Raw genomic sequence first — 21,662 nt, 5'->3', positions numbered from 1 at the left:
ATGAATGGTCAGCAAATGGCTGGGGCCACTGAAGGATTCTGCTTTGGGAGTGGCGAGAAATCAGACACCTGCACGTCTCAGAGAGCACCAAATGTTCAGCCCACAAGCGGCACAGCTTCTGAAACATGCCTCATTTCTAGTGCAGCAGAGAGTAACATTCACTGGTGGTTAATCTGCCCTCCACAAATGAGACAGGAACAATTTTTGGTTTTGGAGGTTCAGATCAGTTCAGCAGCCAAGAAGGGCTTGCAGAGATACCTCCATAAGCCAGCAAGACTGAAGTTCATTTGCCCAAAGCGCAGAAGTCTTATGGTTTCTCCCTGGAACCTACCACTGTAGTATCTGAGCTTGAGATCTTTATATGCAAAGAAAAAAACCTGCTTGAGCTGAGAGTACAGCATGTCTGGCTATGGAGCCTGTGTCACACTGTGGAGGTTTGGTGTGTCTAAACCAGGATATGCATGCCTACTTGCTCCCAAAGCTTTGGAGAGGTTGAGGTTTGTCGTTTGGGGGCCTGTTTTGGATACAAGAGAGCTGGTGCAAGACCAAAGCACCAATGTGGGAAACCAGCACGACCAAGAAGAGGAGAACTAATGCAGTCCAAGATTTTGTCCTCCCAGTCTCTACCAGCCTAAATCTAGGCCAAACTTGTCTCTTTAGGTTCAGGTCCAACTTCTGCAGGATACCCGCCAAGAGCCATTTCTTGGATTAAGACAGGGAAGCAAGGCTGCCTGCAAGTCACGCAAGTTCAAGGATTTCCCCATGGCCTGTCTATGTGCTAAAGGAAACCCCAATATTAAGATGCAAGTCATACTGTTCACACTGTCTGGCGAGGCAGTAACTGATGGCTATCCAAATTAGGATAATTTAGGCCAAAAATCTGGTCTAAATTATCCTCTGTGGCATCATCACCTAAAATATTTAAGCCTTTTTAGGGGAAGAGTTAACAGATTTGGGGAGGGTGGGCAGGGAACACAGTTGCTCAAGCTAAATCATGCGTCTCTTCCAAGCAGCTGAGTATCTGGCAAAAAATTCAGATTGGGAAGTTCACCTCTGGCTTGCCCCAGCCGGGTGTTAGGGTTAGGTCCACATGTATTGGCAGATATCGCTGAGAGACAGTCAAGTGGCTACTGGATAGAGTTACAGAATAAGCTACACTGCTGGGCCCCAGTTAATAGCAGAACTGCAGTATGGTGCTAGCTTGAGACAACATCCTTGTGGCATGGCCTTAGGGCTTAGAGGTGAGGTCGACACTGGAATCTACTGAGAAACCTTTAGCTTACTGCAATTGGTCCCCATTCAGCAGAATGGAATCCTCCCAGGTCCTCAAAATTCCCCTAAACCCACCTTTGCTGCAGCATCTGCTCCACAGTGGTAGGCCAGACCCCATCCTAGGGTGACCAGATGTCCCAATTTTATAGGGACAGTCCCAATTTTGGGGGCTTTTTCTTATATAGGCACCTATTACCCCCCTGACCCCCTGTCCTGATCTTTTTACTCTTGCTATCTGGTCACTCTACCCCACCCACTCAGCAATTCTAGAAAACAACAACAATTAAGATAAGGAGCTGTTCTGGGTGCTCCCTTGTTAGCCACTCAAGGATCTGGTCATTTTAAGAAAGAGACGGCATTGAAGACCCTATAAAACAATGCCACAGGCTGCACAGGAAGGAGCAGCCATTTCCATAGAAATGGAGTCCAGAAGCTGCTTTAAAGGAACAAGCACTAACAAAGACTCCAGTGTTAAGGACTTGCATTCATTTCTTTACCCCTGAGGTTGTACTGACAAGCTTGCAAGATGGGGCATCCAATGCTCTCCTTGCCCCAGTGCTTGCTAGATCACACCCTGCAGTAGGGGCTCTCGTCCTCACAGTAACTCATTCCCAGGAAGGAGGTAGCCATTGGCACAAACAAATTTAAATATACAAGAGGAACGATGCTCCCAGAAGCAACTGCTTGTCCTATCTATAGATCGGCAAACCCATCCCAGATGCTTTTCAATGGTTTGGCTCATCTAGGGCTGAGGGGGAAATACATTTTGCTGCATGTAGAGCCTAAGGTTTAGTGCACTGAAGCCTGTGCTCAGTCACCATGAAGTCTGATAGATCTGGTAGAGGCAGGGGTTTAAAGCCATGGTTTTCAACCAGGGGTACAGGTACCCCTGGGGGGTACCTCAACTCATCTAGAGATTTGCCTAGTTTTACCACAGGCTACATAAAAACCACTAGCAAAGTCAGTACAAACTAAATTTTCATACAGACAATGACTTGTTTATACTGCTCTGTGTACTACCCACTGAAATGTAAGTACAATATTTATATTTGATTGATTTTATAATTATATGGTAAAAAAGTGAGAAAGTATTTTTATGTCTGATTTACTAAGCAAGTGGTTTTTAAGTGAGGTGAAACTTGAGGGTATGCAAGACAAATCAGACATCTGAAAGGAGTACAGTCATCGGGAAGGGTTGAGAGCCACTGGTTTAAAGCCACCATAGTTCGCCATATTTAATAGCTACTCCAAGGTGCCTTTTATTTCAAGTTTAAGACTTGCCCCACAGGAGTACTCTGCTGGAGGGCCACCAAGAGGCAGCACCTGCACCTTCTGCACTTTCAGTGGGATCACTCAAGAAACGTTGCAGCCTTCAGCAATGTTGGACAAGCTGATTCCCCAGACCTCCCAGTACAGGGCTGTTCTCCAGAACCTGCCGAGTCACCAGTTCTTGTACTTGCAGGAACGTGGAGAAGTCCTTAAACCCGGTTATTCAGCATTTGTATGTAGCGAAGCGCATTTTAAATCTTGGTTTCTTCCAAGATATGGCACTAATCAATCAGTCCCGTCTTGCACTGTGCTAAACAACGCAGACACCACAGCACCTGCCGGGTCACCATGCACTGTAGAGCAGGCAGCACCGAGGAAGTGATTCAATTGGCTAAAGGAGGGATCTAATTGACAAAGGCGGGTTCTAACCCAAGTTATTGCAGGCTAGATGTGTGACTTAGAACTATGACTTTAGAAGCTATAATGCAAGCTAGTAGTAGAAGGAGCCAAGTTAGCCAGAATTTGATCACGTTTCATGGGATTGTCCTGGAGGAGAATGCTAGCTACGCCATGGTATTGGCTGGCCATCATCTCCTCCCCATGCACCAAGGAGGGCAGTCCCCACCAACCCATTTATCTGAAAAAGTTTCAGGTGCCATTTTCAAAGGAGGCTCCCATACTTCTGGGAGCCCGGTGAGAAAGCTGCTTCTCTCTGCAACTTACTATCTTGGGTGCTCTGAAGACAGTGTTCACTTCAAAGGGTGTCTTATCATGCCCCCATTCTGGACCGCTAAAGAACCCTGTGTTGCCAGTATCTGGTCACCATAGGTAGACCTTTCACTGGAAGGCCCGTATAGTGCTTTGGCTGTGAAAGAAGCTGACCAGCGTTACCTGTGCCTGTATAGCGAGATGAAAAGCTCCTTTCTTGAACGGTAACAAGTCACCATTCCCGTTCCTCGTGCCCTCCGGGTACACCCACACTTTCACCTGTAAGACAGTGAGATAAACCATGAAGTCCACTTGTTGGCACACCAAAAGTTAGCTGTAGAATTAACCCACAACTTCTCTAGAGAGGTTCTGTCGGATCATAGATAGCATGCCTCTGTTCCTAGTTGTTTGGAACCCCCGCAGAAGATTTTGCTGTAGGATATAGCTACAGCCAGGGCTGGCATTTGAAGTTTACACTAGCCACCAGGTACTAGAGGTCAGACAATAGTTCTCATAGTATCCCACCCTCCCGCATCCTTAATCCAGTGTCTGACTAATATTCCAGCACATGCAGCCCTCTACTTGGTAACAAATGCAAGCAGTGCCCAGCACTCACAAAGCCTATTGGCATATACTGTACTCACGTTCTCATCCAGCATGGTCTGGGCAACCTGGGCCATTACTGTCTTGGCATTGCTCGTACTCTTCCTGTTGATGAAGACGACACCACCCAGGTACATTATCAGGCCCACAGGGCCCATGTACAGCAGCTCCTTCTTGCCGATCTGAACACAGTTATCTGGGAGGATTTCCATCAACCCTAAGCCCAGGGTGAAGGGAGAGAGTGTAAGAAGCCCACCCACAATAAGCCATGACAACAAGAAAACCCTTCTCTCCACCCACAAACCAGATCGGCAGTGTACGAGTGACCCAACCCAGGCTTGCTGCCAAGCACCCAAAGTGAATGGGTGCAACAGGCTGCATGTACAGGAAGGGCAGCAGCAGCCAGAGAGCTTTGCAAAGATGATCCCTTGCTGATTCAGAAGCATCGCTAGCTCGCAAACCACCACGTGCCTTTCAGCAGCTTTCAGGCATTAGACACCGAAGAGACTTAGTCATAAGAGGATGGAACGAGAAAGGGGCGTGGGTGGGAGGGGAAAGGAAGGAGATGTAAAATAGCCACCTGTTCAACAGCTCTGCCTCAGGGGCTTCCTTGGTTCTGCAGCAGGAGCATGGCAGAAGGGACCCATGTGCTTGCCATGGCTAGGGGAGCCTCCTCCTCTCTAACAGGGGCTGCAGCCCAGAAAGGCAATTTTTTTAACGTTTTGCACTTACAGGGTGGCAGCAGGAGCCAATGGCTGGATCAACGCGCTGCGATGGAGGAAACTGCAGTTTTATTCCCAACTCTGCCATCACTCCTCACTTTGCCTTAGACCCTCCCTGCTTACTCCCCTGTCTGCAAGATGGGGTTACAACACCACCACCTTTGGAAGAAACAGGTGATCCTAGACTCTAGTTGTGTTTGTACAGCACCTGCACAATGGCTTCCTGGTCCATGACAGGCTAAGGCACTATGATAAAATAATAATAAATAATAATAATAATGTCGTCTCAATTGCTGAGCCACCAGACAGGTTGCAGCTAGAAAGTAGGTGTACCAGAGTCTCCTCCCTCGTTTGAAGGGCTCCATTAGCTTATTTTCTGGTGGTTTGTTGTTAAAACCCTTTCACTACCCCTGTCATGCTAACGTTATCTATTAAGATGAACAAGCCTTTGGGACGTACCCAAGCGAGCCAGACAGTGCAACAAGAGGAATTCCAGCTGGCATATCTACCCATGGAAGGATGATGCACAGGGTCCAATTACTGTCCCAACCTGGAGAAAGTGGAAGTATGGCCTCCAGGTGTCACTCCACATACCTCACTGCCTGGCTGGCCTTTTCTGTCTTTGCAGGACAGAGGGCTGCAAGCCAACCTTCCTAATAGGACAGCCTTCAAATTCTGAATGAAGTAACAGGCCCTAAGCCATGGGGAGACCTTGGCCTTTATTTCAGGGCAAGGGCAGAAGAACCTTTCCACTCAACTGAAGGCTAAGACTTGACCCATGCCTGCCATGGGTCAGTAATTGGGGTGGTACAGCTAAACCTGTTCAGAGCCTCAGTGAGCTGTAGTAACAAGTATCCTGCAGAGGATCACTAGAGAGCATGGGCAGAAGGAAAAAGAGGGGCAGCCACATTCTTCTCCCTAGGGGGCATGAAGCCAGTCAGTGACCATTCAAACTAGGACTCTCATACCCCTGCTGTAAGCCACACTGAGTCCCTCTTGCGTGCCTGTGTTTGATTATCCCACTGCTGTTCTTACATCTGCCTCTGAAGCATCTAGCAGTGATCACTGTCATGGACTGGATACTGGACTAGATGGACCTTGGGTCTGATCCAGTCTGGCAATACCTAGATCACTACGTACCAGGCTACAGAGCTCAGCACTTCCACTGCTCTGTGGAGAGAGCCCAACCGCAAGTATACCCCTCCCTGCTCACCCAATACTCCATTACACTATGCATCTCCCCACTCAAAACACTGCTGTAGCTTTCAACATCGTAAATGGCAATTCCCGTAGGCAGAACTGACCAATGCACTGTGTGACATACAGACAGGTCTCCTGGAGCCTCTTCCACTACAAGGCTTGGAGACTCCCCAAATCAGAGGCAAGCGCAGGATTTCCCCAACAGCAAAGCTAGGTGCACCCAACAGTTCACTTTCAAATGAGACAGCTTCTTTCTCAACCCAAGCAACTCACCGATCATGTCCAGGATGCTCTGATGATTTGACACGATGACACATGGCTCCTTGATCTGGAAGTTCTCCAGACCTGTTGCCTCAAACCTCAGGCCATAAATATACTTGAAGTTCTTGACGATATTTTTGATGATTCTGCATAGAGAAAAGAGAAGCGAAGTCAGGGCAGCAGGTCTCATGGAGTCGACAATGTTTGCATTACGGTGTGGAAGATGCAGCACTAGTGCAGGAGAAAGAATCTGTTAAGGCAGAGGAACAGGCCTAAGGACCAAAAAAGGTGTCAACACCTCTCTCATTTACCTGCTCTCACACATGTCCTGGGATATCCCTGCATGAGCTGGAAGCTGCCTAATTTGCCCTGTAGTTTATTAGGAGGGGCAGGAGGATGTAACGTCCTTCAATTCCTGTCCCAAAACAGTTGTCACATAACCCCACCCTCATCAACAGCCTCCCCACACAAGGTCTTACACAAGGGTACCTTTGGACCAGCTTCCTCTGTGCAGTACAGCACACTGCTCCGCAGAACAGTCGCCCTCCCAGATCAGAGGTGTGCAGAGAAGCAGTGAACCCCTCATAGGACACTTTAGCGCCAAGGCTAGTCAATCGAACTACCATTTGCTCGCCCCCTGACGCCAGCACTCTGCCACAGGCCTGCTGTGCTCCAAAAAGGTGTGACATTCTTCCCCAGTCTGGGAAATTGCTTTGACTTTCTCAGTCCAAGCTACATAACCGAAAGGCCCATATAAACAAATGGCAAACAAGTTCTCTACTGAGCTCAATGATCAAACATACAAACTACAGGATTTTGTAGACCTCTCCCTGGAAGTCATTTGTTTATTTCTCTTCACATCTATCTGCACCATCATCATTGTAAGACACTGCCATCTGCAGGGGGAAAGCTTTGTCTAGTGAAACAGCCCACTACAGGAACCAGGTCAGTAGATTCACCACCTGCCATCTTCCAGCATGCAAGATGACTAGACATGGTACATTAGCCCTTATGTAATGCTACTTGAGATATTTGCCTAATGCAACTTATTTGGAGAGATGCTCACTCCAAAGAGCTTTGCGGGAAGGCACAGAGCAGCTTGGGATCCTTCTCAGTGCCATCTTGGCCAGTTATTCTTTACAAAGAAGCAAGGGTTCAATCCCGCAATGAACTTAGAGGAGAGCTCTGTATCTGTAGGGAGCACCACTGGCTTCAATGGGGCTCCCCACACAGGTACTGGGGTCCAGCCGCACAGACCCCATTGCTGCACTAAGAAGAGCTGCTTCAGAAGTTCTGGCAACAGAAAAAGTCGTTTCCTGAACCTGTTGGAGATGGGCCATGCTAGCCCCACTGTTGGGTTTCCCCAACACACTCAGTCTTGTCTACTGCTTTAGGCTGCGGGCTCTTTGGGAGGAGCCACGTTTTCAGGAGAGCTCAGCACCCAGTGGCAAGACATTGGGCTGAGCACTGACGATGTGACTCAGTTTTGGGCTCAGCGATCTACAGCACAAGCAGTCATTGTTTCTGAAACCAAGGGAGCCAATTTACAGCAAACAGCTGGATTAGTTTCTAGTAAAGAAAGTGAGAGTTTGGCTGTTTGCTGAGGGAATTCCATGGAGCAGAGACAGGATGACTCGTGCAGACTCAAGAACCAAGACCCCACCCTGTACAAGGATGCACACAAGCTTCCTGCCAGCAAGCAGAGATTAGGGTGCTGCTCCTACCACCCACACAGCTGGGTGGAGCCCTTATAGAATTAAGTGCCAAGCCAGAGTTTCATTTAAATTAAGGTTAGCAGTTAAAAACCAGAACTTCGAACTGCAAGCCTCCCATCCCTCTTCCCGGCATGCCACAGGGCTGGGACGAACAGAGCAACGACACAGGGCCGGGGCATTCAGCAGCTACCAGAGATAAGCTGCCCATACATTTCTAGCACCTATGCAAAGAGCCTGCTGTGCTGGATAAACCCCACATTTCACTGCTCCAACGCTCAGCCCTTCACCTCCTGCATGCTAACAGCTATGGGGGGGCAGGGGATGGCGCAGCCAGTAGGCGTCCCCATCGGAGAGGCAGAGGAAGCAAGCGCGTATGCTGGGAGTGTGCTGGAAGCTAACAGCCTCCCTCAGCAGATGTAGGGGATAAGAGAGATGGGGTGTGCGTGTAGAACACCTGAACACGAGCTGATTTTATTTTCTGTGCTTTGGTGCCAGAAAATCTCACTGTAACACGCACACTGTTTAAGACAAAAGACTTGATCTAATAAGAGAAGAGTGTGTGTTTGGATCTGCGCTTAGAAGCCATAGGGGTGGGACAGGGTCCCCCGAGCTCAGAATTGGAGTGTGGGGCCCAGAGATCAGCTGACCAGCGCATACTGGCTGTTTCAGGTGTGCGTGTATAGCTACTGCCACCTACAGGGGAGGAGGATGAAGATGAAGGTGTGACAGCACATCTGGAACCCGGGGAAGGTTAATGAGGAATCAGAGTATTTCATGCTCCCCTAATGCTGGCAGGGGAAGGAGAGGGAGGGGTGTCTTGTTAAAGTGGCTCTCAGCTTGGGGGCAGAAGGAGCGAGCACCCTAACCAGACCTTCTCACACCACGGGCAGCAGCAGCTCTCTCCCACCTTTCCACATGAACATGCCGGACAGCCAGGCACAGCCCCGCTTGCTGAGACTGAAGTTCCCCCCACCTCCCCTGCACCAGGCTTGAGACTGCCTGGGTTGAGCATTTTCACTCTCCAATAAGCCCCCCAGCAAAAGAGATGGCCATTTCCAAAGCTCCCGCTGGCTGCCACCTCCCCATCGGCAGGGAGCAGCAATTCTGTAGCCAGACAGGGCAAAGGCTGCAGTTTCATTTGCGCCCACACGGCAGCTTCTGCCAGCACAACTGTTTGTGCAGCTGCGCCCACCTCCCCACCTACCTTGGCTGAATGCATTTGAACTCACACAGCACCTCAGCGTGAGCCAGCATGTCCAGGGGCATTCACACAGAGCAGCATTCTCCCAGATGCTTTACCTCCCAGCTCTGCACAGAGGCTGGCTAAAGCAGATCATCAACATTGTTAGAGATTCCTACCCTCCATAGGGAGCAAAACATAGGCGCACACACCCATGTCCCAAGCTAGGCCTCGGTTAGGGGGGCAGACATGGTCAGCTGCCCTGGTTACTAGCAGAGTTTTAGCCACACAAGCCAGCATGCCTGCAGTTGGTCACGAGCACCCTTGTCCATACTACAAGTTAGTGTTTTCTCGCCTCCCTATCATCTCCACCTAGCTCTTATACGGCACTTTTCATCTGTGGACCTCAGAATACTTTAAAGGAGGTAAGTGTTATCCTTATTTTATAGATAGGGAAACTGAGGCCCAAGCCCAGCAGAAGAGGGACAGAGCCAGGTATAGAACCCAGTTCTCCCAAGTCCCCATCCTCTATCCACTAGGACACTCCAAGCATTTCTCCTGCTCTACCTGGATTCTCTTCATTACAGCATGGCTTCTGGGAGGGGACCACTCAGTTCTTCCCAAGCCCTGCACGCTCAGGACAGTACAGTCTCCTCAAAAGCCCAACTAAATTTGAGAGAACTCTGCAAGTAGTTTTGGTTTGGACTGAGCAGACTGGGGCTTTTACAGCCAGCTGAGTGGCATGCCAGAGGCGGACAACACCCACACCCAAGGGAGAATACATGGGGCTCCGTGCCAGCACTAGGGCTGGTCAGGACCGGTTCTTCCCCTGCAGAAAATGGATGAAAATTGACAATTTTTCACATGTTCAAGTTTTCCCATAGGAAGAGTTCAACTGGTCAAAACACCAGATTCAGGCAAAGCCATTTCTGACCAAACAAAAAACGAGAGTGAGAAAAGTAGCAGCTTTCTGCAAAGATCCTCATTTTGTCAAAAAACGATTTGCTATTAACAAAGTTGATCAAAGCGTCTGACTAGCCTGACTCAGCAGCTATTGGTTTTCCTAGACAGAAGCAAGGTCAGGAGAGGGCAACTTTTCCTCCTGGATCATTACTAAATCCTATTGATTTAGGGTTACTAGAGAGATGCCGAGCGAGCCAGCGGGAGTCACTGACAGGACAGCACTCACTCCCCAAACTAGTCAGGTCAGCAGAATACCAGACGTGGCTGGATATCGGCAGGACTGGTGCTAGAAGATTCAAGTCCTCTATCTACCAGACACAGCCCAGGTAATGCAACGTGAGCACCTCTGCATAGCACTGATCCCAACACAGCAGGGCCGGTCAGTCCGGATGACTGTGGCCTACCCCGCACAGTGTCTACGCCAAGACTTGGGAGAAAGCCCCACTTCCTCCAGCTGCAGGAGTGGCTTGCACCAGGGACACGGACCCACAGAGAAGGGGACTGAGATAAGATTCATTTAATTCAGTAAAAAGAAAAGGAGTACTTGTGGCACCTTAGAGACTAAACAATTTATTTGAGCATAAGCTTTCGTGAGCTACAGCTCACTTCATCGGATGCATTCAGTGGAGCTGTAGCTCACGAAAGCTTATGCTCAAATAAATTGGTTAGTCTTCAAGGTGCCACAAGTCCTCCTTTTCTTTTTGCGAATACAGACTAACACGGCTGCTACTCTGAAACCTGTCATTTAATTCAGTGAATCACAGCCCATGGACTGGCCTCCAGGAGACCAACTGGCCTCCAGGGTGAAGCTAATGGCTCCTGTCTGGTGTGACAAAGTTCCTCCTCTACCCTGGTGGGTCTTGCGCTTATTGGCGGATTTGCTCGCCTCGGAGATTCATGGCAGCCCTCAGTTTGGCCGTTTTTGTGAACCCACAGTCCAGGTCAGCTCCTCCTGTGACTGACCAGGAGTTGGGAGGTTTGGGGGAACCTGGGCCTGGTCTCGACTCCAGGTTCCAGCCCAGGGCCCTGTGGAATGCAGCTGTCTGGAGTGCCTCCTGGAACAGCTGTGTGACAGCTACAACTCCCTGGGCTACTTCCCCATGGCCTCCTCCCAACACCTTCTTTATCCTCACCATAGGACCTTCCTCCTGGTGTCTGATAATGCTTGTACTCCTCAGTCCTCCAACAGTTCGCGTTCTCACTCTCAGCTCCCCGCGCCTCTTGCTCCCAGCTCCCCACAAACTGAAGTGAGCTCCTTTTTAAGCCCAGGTGCCCTGATTAGCCTGCCTTAATTGATTCTAGCAGCTTCTTGATTGGCTGCAGATGTTCTAATCAGCCTGTGCCTTAATTGTTTCCAGAAAGTTCCTGATTGTTCTGGAACCTTCCCCGTTACCTTACCCAGGGAAAAAGAACCTACTTAACCTGGGGCTACTATATCTGCCAGGTGGAAATCAAGCCCGAGAAGATTGGCCACTACCTGGGTGAGTTTTCCATCACTTACAAGCCAGTGAAACACCTGGCAGACCTGGTATCAGTGCCACCCACTCATCTAGGTTCATTCCTCTGAAGTAAATGATGCTTCGTGAAAATATTTTCTATATGTAAATAAAGAAAATGCTCCTGCAAAAAACCAAAGCCCCACCCCCAAAAAACAAACAATTCTCCTGTAGCTATCTGGCCTGACCCTGTCACACTGAGAAGCTACAAATAAAGTAGATTTCCTTTTTTCTGGTTCTCAAGGTGTCCGAATGAGCCAGTGCTCCACACACTCAAATAGAAACCTCCAGTGATTACCAACCCAGGCTGCATTCAAGTCTGCATCTTGACAGATCATTTTACTGTAAGAGGAACGAACAGGAGACTGGCAATTGCTCAGAACTAGCATGCACAAACACACACCCCAATTCGTTCTTTGCAGGAATCAGAGGTTTAGCCCATTTTGTCTCACTCCAGGCACAAAGTCAAAAGGATTGTGTGGTGGGGTTACGAGAGTCAATGTGACTAAGTCAGCACAAGGATCACCAGTATCCTAGCCATGGGAATGACCCAATTTCCAACTCCACCTCCCTTCCCTCGCCAAACCAGAGGAGAGGTCACTGCTCAGGAAACTAGGGCTCTGCAGAAAGCAGGAGGAGGAACTGGTTACATATTAACCAAGAGCACATACTGGCAAGAATGAGGGGGTGGCTTGATGTTGTAAGAGGAAGGTCCAGGTTGCACAACATGTGAGGGGGTTGTCCTGAAACTGCTCAGACCATAAAGGGTGAAGTACTGATCTGGAGCAGAGCCAGAGCACACAGAGCCCGACTCATTCAGCTACACTAACTGGGCAAGAGGAGGGGCATTGCAGCTAGGATTTCCTCCAGTACATGTGGGGACAGTATGACAAAGGTCATAAGCCTCATGCTAGTGAGAGAGTCTGCAGGGGACGGGAGGAAACGGCATTCCTTTACCTCCCTGGTTACTCAGATGGGGTAACTAGGGGTTTCTACCAGCATAGCTACACTGTCCAGGCTTTGTAGTCTGTAGTACAGATAAATCCTGTCTGTCTTCCTCCAGTTCCTGACCCTACTGCTGCTCAGTCTTATGGAGTAGCAGCTGTACTAAACTGACCTAGCTGATTGTTTTCATGGCTGCCCACAGGGTTAGAAAGAGCAGCCAACCTGCTGCAGCTTTGTCAGATCCCCGATGTCACTCCAGGGCCTCTGCTCAGTGTGTGTAAACAACACTGGCTCAGCTGTGCTCACTTCATGTTTGTAAGGTTCTTTTCAACACTACATGCCAGAGGCCAAGTTCTTATTTTAAAACGAGACACTTACGTTCCGTACAAGTCACAGGCCCTCACCTAAGAGAGCTTCCTGACCACCAGACTGGATTTCACAAGCCTCAACAAGCCACACTTGATTGTTAAACTAAAACATTAAGTCTAATTAATCAACCAACATGTTATCAGAGACCTAAGAATGTATTTCCAAGGGCATGTCTACACAGCAACGAAAACCCCCACAGTTGGCCTGTGCCAGCTGACTCAGAATCACAACGCTTGCGTTGTGGGGCTGTTTAATTGCAGTGTAAACGCTGGTGCCTGGAATCTAGGACCCTGTGAGGTGGGAGGGTCCCAGAGCTCTGGCTGCAGCCAAGCCAGACGTTCTGGTGTAGACCTTCCATGCCACAATTAAAACAGGCCCACAGCCTGAGCCCTGTGTCAGCTGGCACAGGCCAGCTGCGGGTGTCTAACTGCAGTGCACCCCCCTCCCCCAGCACCAGAATATATTGTCAATGCAGGGTGCATTTCATGCTTCTGAAGTTCTAATGGGGCAGGCTACATGTTGGCAGCTTTAATGGGATTTCACAATCGGCTGTGTGTAACGAATGACATCTGAGCCTCACGTTGGCACACAGCGACCTCTTCTCGGTCATGTTGGGTTTGACGTTATGGAGCCAGGAGTTGAATCAGCGGCAGGGGCAAGGATCTCTGTACCAGGCCATAAAGCCTGCCATGGGTATCTCTAAGCTGTGTGCATCATTCATTTAGTCAACTTTCATCAGTGCAGGTTAAACCTTAATCCACTAGTCTAGGTGCAGAGACTAGAGAATGGAGCCAGGTGACATGCCCGGAGACTAGTGCTAAGGGTTAAAAGCCAAAATCTACACACTTACTCCTCATACCATGATCCCCACTCTCCCAGATGCGTGTGCAGGTGTACACACACCCACCCACCCACCCTCTACCCTTCCTACCACCTTTGGAGATAGACTGAGAATAAACTGCACTGACTTCAGTGATGCTACCTGAAGACAACAGTACGGGAATCACTGGCACCTGGGTACGGAATTAACCCAGCAAACATTTGGGTCCCATAACTCAAAGTTTGAATCCAGAGCTTCTGCAGGTGCACAGCTCACACTTCAATTCATCTGGATCAGAGCTGAAACACAAAGCTGAATTAGGCACTAACTGCTTACAGAAATACCAAGGCACAACACTATTTCAAGCACACACACACACACACACAGAGTCACAGGCAGTTCAGCTGTGCTCAAAACACCAGCCCCCAAACTAACCGTCAGCTCTGCTGTAAAGCCTGGCACCTGTCCTTCCTGGAAAAGGCAGGGTCAGCCCAGCCCCGCCCCTTATCTACAGCAATAGTGTATTCTGTACCAAACAGAAAAGGAGGACTTGTGGCACCTTAGAGACTAACCAATTTATTTGAGCATGAGCTTTCGTGAGCTACAGCTCAATTCATCTGAAGTGAGCTGTAGCTCATGAAAGCTCATGCTCAAATAAATTGGTTAGTCTCTAAGGTGCCACAAGTCCTCCTTTTCTGTTTGCGAATACAGACTAACATGGCTGTTACTCTGAAACCTGTACCAAACAGGAGATGCAACGTGGATACTCTCCCCCTCCCAGCAGGGGACTTGGCTCACAGACAATCCAGGAAGCGGCTATGCCAGAAAGTCTCTCATTCAGCATGTGCAATCCCGCCACAGTGGAGCTGGACTTTAAAATAACTTGACCTTTGTTCTAACCACAACAAGTTAAAGCCAGGAGCCCCCACCACCAGCTTTCCTCAGAAGGCAGTTTGCCTCTAGGCAGGCCCAGCACTATCTGCCACCCTGGGTGGTAATTGGCCCAGGACTCCTGAAAGGTTGTTTAACTAGTAATACCCAGGGGCACCAAAATACCAGCTTACCTTCCCCCCCCCCCCGCCGCCCCCAATATTGAGATCCCAGAACCAGCACTGCCTCGAGGCATAGCATTACGGCAGGCCAGCTGCAGCTTTTTAATTGCAGTGCAGACATACCCTTTATGGCCCTGAGAGCCTCTGCACCTTGATGCCCCACATCTATAAAAAGTGTGATACTTTGTGCATGATAGTAATTCTCATCATTGTGCTTAGTCTTTTCATCCAATCAGAGGGCAGGGGTATTGGCATGTCTCAGAGGAAACGATCCTGCTAACATGGCACAATACATTCAGAGTTCATAGACTGCAAAGCAAGTCATCATACGCCGGCCAGGATGCATGACCACCACAGAGCAGCACTAGGTAGGCAGCTAGTGCAGCGGTTGCGTTACACAAGCAGCATGCTGGTACAACACACATTTACAGTTAAAGGGGCACGGTTTAGCTTAACACCAAGATAGAGACAGTTCTACAACCCTCTGAATCTTAATGAAATCATTTCCACTGGACTTTTAATTCCATGAAAGACAGTTCTACTTGGATCATTTCCCAGGGGCGTTTGTAACTGCAGAACTGCGTTAGGTCAGTTGTGTATAACCTTTGCAGCACGCAGGGCCATGCTGGCAATATCCCAGGAAGTGGAGGACGGTGGCTTATTTGTATGCCTTTACATGCATTGAGTCACTGCATTCCCCATCCCAAAAAACTCATTTTGAGGAAGTACAATACCTGGTTATCGGAATAGTTACATCTTGCATCTGACGAAGTGGGTTCTAACCCACAAAAGCTGATGCCCAAATAAATCTGTTAGTCTCTAAGGTGCCACAAGGACGCCTCGTTATTTTTGCTGATACAGACTAACATAGCTACCACTCTAAAATCTTGTCTTCAGTTTCCCCCATCTGCCACGTCAGTCCTCTGCTCTCTCTCTTGCCTGCAGTCCCTCTACGCAAGGCACTATTCTTGCTGGTCTCAACTCCCCACCCACTCTGGTGAAAAATCCTTCAGACCCACCCCTCACGCAGGAGGGCCAAACCTATCACTCCAGTGATCCAGGCTCTTGACTCTCCCACCACACCTACTGCAGTTTTGCTTCCCTACCACCCCCCCCCCCCCCACACACACACACGTAGGCAAGGGAAAGGAGACCAGAGTAGTTGAGATGTCTGGGTGGTGATATAGGGAGAACTAATTTAAAAAACAGACAGCCAGCAGAGCCAAACAAGGACAAGTCAGTCAGCTCTCCAAAGAATGCTTGTTGGAAAAGGGAAAGCCCTTGAATATTGTTCTCTTTCTGAAGTGAAAAAGTCTTCAGACCAAAGTGTTGCAACTACAAACGCTATGATATCATAAAGACAATTTCCCCAACGTGCCGATATTTTTTACCCACGGCTACAGAACGCTTTTTATCAAGGCAACAGAATTTTTATTTTGTTGATCTGTCAGAAAGACTCAATGGTCCACACAGAAGGCAAGATCTCAAGAAATATACACATCGGAAAGTGATGAAAGATTCAGAGTTCTCAGTGAATGACCCAAGGAAATTTTAAACATCTCATTGTAGCAGGACTTTCCTTTCAAGTACAGCGGTTGCTTTGACAACATTAGAACACTGCCTCGGAGGTCAAATGAAGTACAATTAGATTTTTCTTCCTTCCTCCAGATCTAAAGAGAGGTCATGGTAGCGAGATCAACAGCAAGAGCCCAGGAGAAGAAGTTTTTGCTTTTATAAAAGTACTTTTACATCAAGCACACTTTCGGCCTGCTTTGAAAGGACAGTTGTATAGTCTCAATAGATTGAGGTGTCTTTCAGTTTTGTGGTGGTTCCTACAAGCCCTTCTGTATCCTCAGCTGAAGTATGTTGTATATACTTTGCAGAAATATTCTTTAGCACAATAATACTGGTTCCTGTTAGACTAGTGTTCTGTAAGAGACAGCTGTATATGTAAACAGCCAATAGATAGGTCAGATACAAGTAGGTAACATGCAGTGCGGTTCCTGAGTTTTGAGAGACCAGTATCTGTTGTTGTGCACTATGAATGGCTTAAGAGGTGGACACAAAGATGCAGGGATTGTTGCGTGCAGCTCAAGGGAAAACTAGGTAGACTATTCCTATCTCTGGCCATGGCAGGCCACTGCTGTCAAAAGGTATACAGCAGTACCAGGGCACTGTTTTGACAGCTACACCTTTGCATTTAAAATATAGATTTGAAGCATGCAGGGAAACAGCCATTCTGAATCAACTCATTTTGCTCATATGCAAGCTCAACACAGAGTTCTGGCTTCTGCATCTCAGATTACATCATGTACCAATAGAAGTCACACTCTAGCTACTAAACTTCCACAACAGGATTATTACCACTGCACTGTAGTGAGACTACAAAAAAACCACTCGCTTGTCTCAGACCATCTTTATTTACTATGCAGGGACATGTCATTCCACCTACCACTAACACATAGCTACCTCCAGGGTGGTACACAGAAGCTGCTTAATAGCACACAGCTACAATTAGAGATGGGACATGAATAAGGATGTCAGACCATGGAAACCATCCAAGGAATTTACAGATGTGAAACCACAACTGGAATTTGGCTAGGACTCGAAAAGGTTAACATCCCTACACTTCAGAAGAGGGTCCGCTTAGATACCGACCGGTCAGCCCCGTGTTTTCACATCTTATTCAAAAGACAGCACCTCCAGATACACACTTGAGAGTTAACAGACAAAGCTGACAGTTTTATGCGTCAGGATAGATCCGTGTTTGCTCTCTGAAAACTCCTTTGGTTGCTCACAAGATTATAATTAACCTCATATGACCCCAATGCAGAAGCACCCTCATGCTCAACTAACCCATAATCACTGCTGTTTCAAACTACTTTTTGAGGAGTGGGGAGGCATGGGGAAAGAGGACCGTGGCAGCGGACATAAACATGAAGCTGCCACATGTGCACTGTGTGTAGAGAGAACAGAAGCAGAATCTGGTAGCCAAGCTCCAACATACAGACAAGAGCAAAGGGACACACCGCTTTCAGAAGCGACAGCTATAACTGTAGATGGACATATCTGGGGAATAAAGAGGTTTAACTTTGCTCTGAGCAGGAATCCCAAGGATGGTTTAAAAAGCCAGCAGCCCTTTGACAGGAAGGCTCCCAATACAGCCAAGTGGCGTCAGCATGGAGTGAGCAACAGCATTTCCCAGTTGAGGGAAAGGCTTTACGGTCCTGCTCCAGTTCAATACAGTCCTGTCAGTTATAGGACTAGCGGCACCTCTGAACACTTGCTGGTCTGAGTGCACCTCTCACGCCTTTACCTCTCCTGGGGTGGAATGCCACAGTTCTCCCACTCTTACCTAGGGGCCGGCCTATCAGCCATTCTTATCCCGCAGGTTTGACTGCGTTTTTGGCTGGACTCCAAAGGCGTCTGACCAATAGTCTACAGATTCTACAGTGACAAAACAGCCTTCTTAAAACCAAGTACTGTTTATATTGCAGTAGGAACAAAGCATTTAGATGTTAAAAAAAGTCTACCAGCATGTCTATCTTACCTAAGAATCCTCTGATGGTAACCTAGGCAGGCCTAGCTTCTACAGACACCTTAGCAGGTTCCTGCATCGCAGTCTGACTTGCCAAAATACACCCCATCGCCCATAGTGTTCCTTTTTAAGCCTGCCACCACTCTTCTGATGGCCTGTATTCCGAGGCCCTTTCCTGTCCTGGCATCATCTCCTAATTCTCAAGTGTCTGTGAGCAGTGGCTTGTCTTGAGCCATTTTCTCCCCACCCCAGCCCTCCATTAAACTAAACCAATACAGTCATACAGTAAGCATCCCAATAACCTGGGCAACATACAGTATTCATTAATTATTGCACAGCCATTCTAAATCAGGGTTCGTCAATAGGCAAACCAGCACCAAATCTGGACAGCCAGACGCTTTTGAACAGACCTCAAAAATATGTACTTATTTTTTTGTCCAGAGGAAAAAAAAAATAAAAATAATTTACTACCCCACTCTAAATCCATCACACCTGCACCTTAGCTCCCTGCTACCACAATGGATTTTTCACATTTGTAGATTTCTGGGACGTGGTCAGGACACATGTGTGCCTGTAACAAGAAATGGTAATAGAGTGTCTCTTTTCAGTTGCCCTCCCTGCTTCTTTCCCCCCCCCCAGGTCTCCCCCTTGCAAAAGCAAAGACACTTTTGTTTAGTCAGGGGATCTATCTCCCAAGTAAATCAAGACAGTGACAGGAAATTCTACAGCCATCTTCAGCTTATCTGGACTCTGTACAACACCACTTTCAGGAGTGCCAGAACCAGCATGATCAAAAAGATACTACAGCTGTAAAAGTCCCAAGTGTTCTCAAAAAAAGTGTTCTTGTGTGACTAAGCGATTTCCCGAAGATCCTCACCCCAACCAGGACTGAACATTGTCAGAATCAGAGCAACATAACCTCTAAATGTAGCAATGCAAACAGAAGTCTTATCTTTTCCACCAACAGAAGTTGGTCCAATAAAGTACAAGCTTTTGAGCTACACAGAGCTCTTCTTCAGGTCTGGAGAAGGAAGCGGACTATCTGAGCTAAATGTGAGTTGGGACAGATTGTTAAGCAGAGGCAAAACAAATCAGGGCTCCAACTGGAACAGGTTACCTAGGCCCGAACACAGCTCACTACCTTTCTTTTACGTTAAGTGACTTCCAAGCTTTCACATCCTCCTCTGGCGATTTCAGTAATCAGGTGCATTATTGCGTAAGTGACAAGTTACTCAATCTAACAGATCACCCCCTCAGCCTGCTGTGTTTGACCCTAGGCAATGGGGTGGATAAAAAACTGAACAGATTAAAACTGCTTGAGTCATACAGTATTTAAAAAAACCTCTGTCCAACTAATACATGTCCTCCAACTAGCAACTGAATGCATTAAACCTATAGAAAATCCACACTCCCACTTCAAAACAAAACTACACACCTAAGAAGCAGAAAGGAGGACATTCTAATAAAGAGTCCCAAGGATGTTTATGGGGCAGATCACATCTTAACAGAAACTTCATGAAGACCTCTCCTTCATAAGGACACAGGTCACCTCTCTGCCAATTTGCAATAGCTTTAACATCGGTGGCCTGCGCCGTGCAGGAGGTCGGACTAGATGATCATAATGGTCCCTTCTGACCTTAGTATCTATGAATCCTTGGGGCTGCAACAGCAACTGGATACGGGGACAAACAAGGTTAGGAAAGTATTTAATGTATTTTTAGCCATCGCACCTTCTAATGCAGGTTAACAACTGGAAAGGAAGAGAGCCAGCACCGTGTGGCCTGACATCCCTTGGCAAGCTACTTGCGGTAAATGGGCCACAGTTCCATAGCTTACGGTACCTAACCACCAGAGTTAAAAGCCATCAGTGCTTTGGTTGTAAGCCTCTAAGGAGGTGTGTTGTTTTTGGGGGGTGGGGTGGGGGGGGGCCATTAACATCCTAGCTCTTCCTCCTCCCAGTGTTGCCTGCTACCAAGGCCTGTAAGCCAACAGAAAGCAGTTACCTGTTTTAGCCTCCTATTACTCAAGTCATTCAGAGATGTCACAATATTTGTGACCTAGCTGTTGCGTTGACAGCAAAGGATTGCAGCACCAGGACTACTGGATGGGGCCATCGCTGAAGGAAGGGCGAGTCCAACCGGGCTATCACGAGGACAACGCTGGGGTTACAAGACTCGTTTCGGGGTGCGGAGCCTTTCCACACTGGCTAACGGCAGGGCCGAGCGGCACAGAGGCGTGTTCGCAAGCGGCCCCAGGACCCGGCGACCGCCCTGTCACACCCAGCTGGCAAACGAGCCCCCTTTAAAGCGCTGAGCGCCCGCCAGCCCAGGAGCGCAAGGGCCAGGGCAGGGTCAGGGGAGCTGGCGGGTCCCCGGTGGGGGGCACACGAGTGAGCAGCACCCGAAGGGCCCAGCCAAGGCCCCCCTCGCTCAGCAGGTTCGCCCGCTCCCCCCCAGTTTCCCCACAGGCTGCCCGGGGGGCTCGGCCGCCCGGCTCCCCACCGGAGGCCGCGCCCGGGGGGCGCTTCCCAAGCCGGCTCAGCCGCTCGCGGGGCCGGAGGCGGAGCGGGGCCGGCGGGCTCCTGCCGGGGCCGGGGCCGGGGCCGGGGCCCCCCCGCTCCCGCCGCACTCGCCTCATGTTGCGCACGGTGCGGCCGCCGTGCCGCAGCAGGCAGAGCGGGACGGCCAGCGCCGAGGCCGCCAGGCACAGGACGCAGTAGACGCCGATCTTGAGCTGGAAGCGGGCGGCGGGGCTGAGCGCCAGCAGCGCGGGCAGCAGCAGCAGCAGCAGCAGCAGCAGCAGGGCTGCGCCCCCCAGCAGCCAGCTCGGCTCCATGCTGCCCGGGGACCCTCGAGGCCGGGCTGCGCCTCCGCGGCCGGCCGGGGACGCGGCGAAGTCAGCCCCGAACTCAGGCCCGTCCGCCAAGGGGCGGCCCCCGCCGCCCTTAAGGGGCGGTTCGCGCACCCCGCCCCGGGGAGGGGATCGGCCGGGCTCGCCTCGCCCCGCCCCGCCCCGCCCGGCCTCGCCTCGCCTCGCCTGGCCGGCCAGGGCTCCGCTCCCCCGGGCCCGCGCCGCGCGCTTTCCTTCCTCCCCCCTGGCACACCCCCGCCTTCCTCCCCCCTGACACACCCCCCTTCCTTCCCCCGACACACTCACTGACTCTTCCTGCCCTGACACACTTCCCCCTTCCTCCCCCCTGACACACTCCCCCCCTTCCTCCCCCCTGGCACACCCCCCTTCCTTCCCCCGACACACTCACTGACTCTTCCTGCCCTGACACACTTCCCCCTTCCTCCCCCCTGACACACTCCCCCCTTCCTCCCCCCTGGCACACCCCCCTTCCTTCCCCCTGACACACTCACTGACTCTTCCTCCCCTGACACACTTCCCCCTTCCTCCCCCCGACACACTGACTCTTCCTCCCCTGACACACTTCCCCCTTCCTCCCCCCTGACACACGCACGGACTCTTCCTCCCCTGACACACTCACTGACTCTTCCTGCCCTGACACACTTCCCCCTTCCTCCCCCCGACACACTCACTGACTCT

The 21,662-nt window shown here is 49.7% G+C and overlaps 1 protein-coding gene across 1 annotated transcript in view; it reads right to left on the bottom strand.

Moving 5' to 3' along the window:
• Positions 1-21,024, bottom strand: part of AGPAT2 (1-acylglycerol-3-phosphate O-acyltransferase 2) — a 28,933-nt gene extending 7,909 nt beyond the window's left edge. Inside the window, exons 1-4 of the mRNA XM_077835994.1 lie at positions 20,746-21,024; positions 6,048-6,181; positions 3,894-4,069; positions 3,433-3,528 (exon numbers count right to left, since the gene is read on the bottom strand). Of these exons, the coding sequence (XP_077692120.1) occupies positions 3,433-3,528; positions 3,894-4,069; positions 6,048-6,181; positions 20,746-20,948 (609 nt within the window). The 5' untranslated portion in view covers positions 20,949-21,024. The remainder of the gene's footprint in view (positions 1-3,432; positions 3,529-3,893; positions 4,070-6,047; positions 6,182-20,745) is intronic.
• Positions 21,025-21,662: the final 638 nt, after the last annotated feature.

Source organism: Eretmochelys imbricata, chromosome 16 (assembly GCF_965152235.1).
Source record: "Eretmochelys imbricata isolate rEreImb1 chromosome 16, rEreImb1.hap1, whole genome shotgun sequence".
Taxonomy (NCBI): Eukaryota; Metazoa; Chordata; order Testudines; family Cheloniidae; genus Eretmochelys; species Eretmochelys imbricata.
The sequence above is the reverse complement of the archived record's forward strand: the minus strand, read 5'-3'. Positions and strand labels throughout refer to the sequence as shown.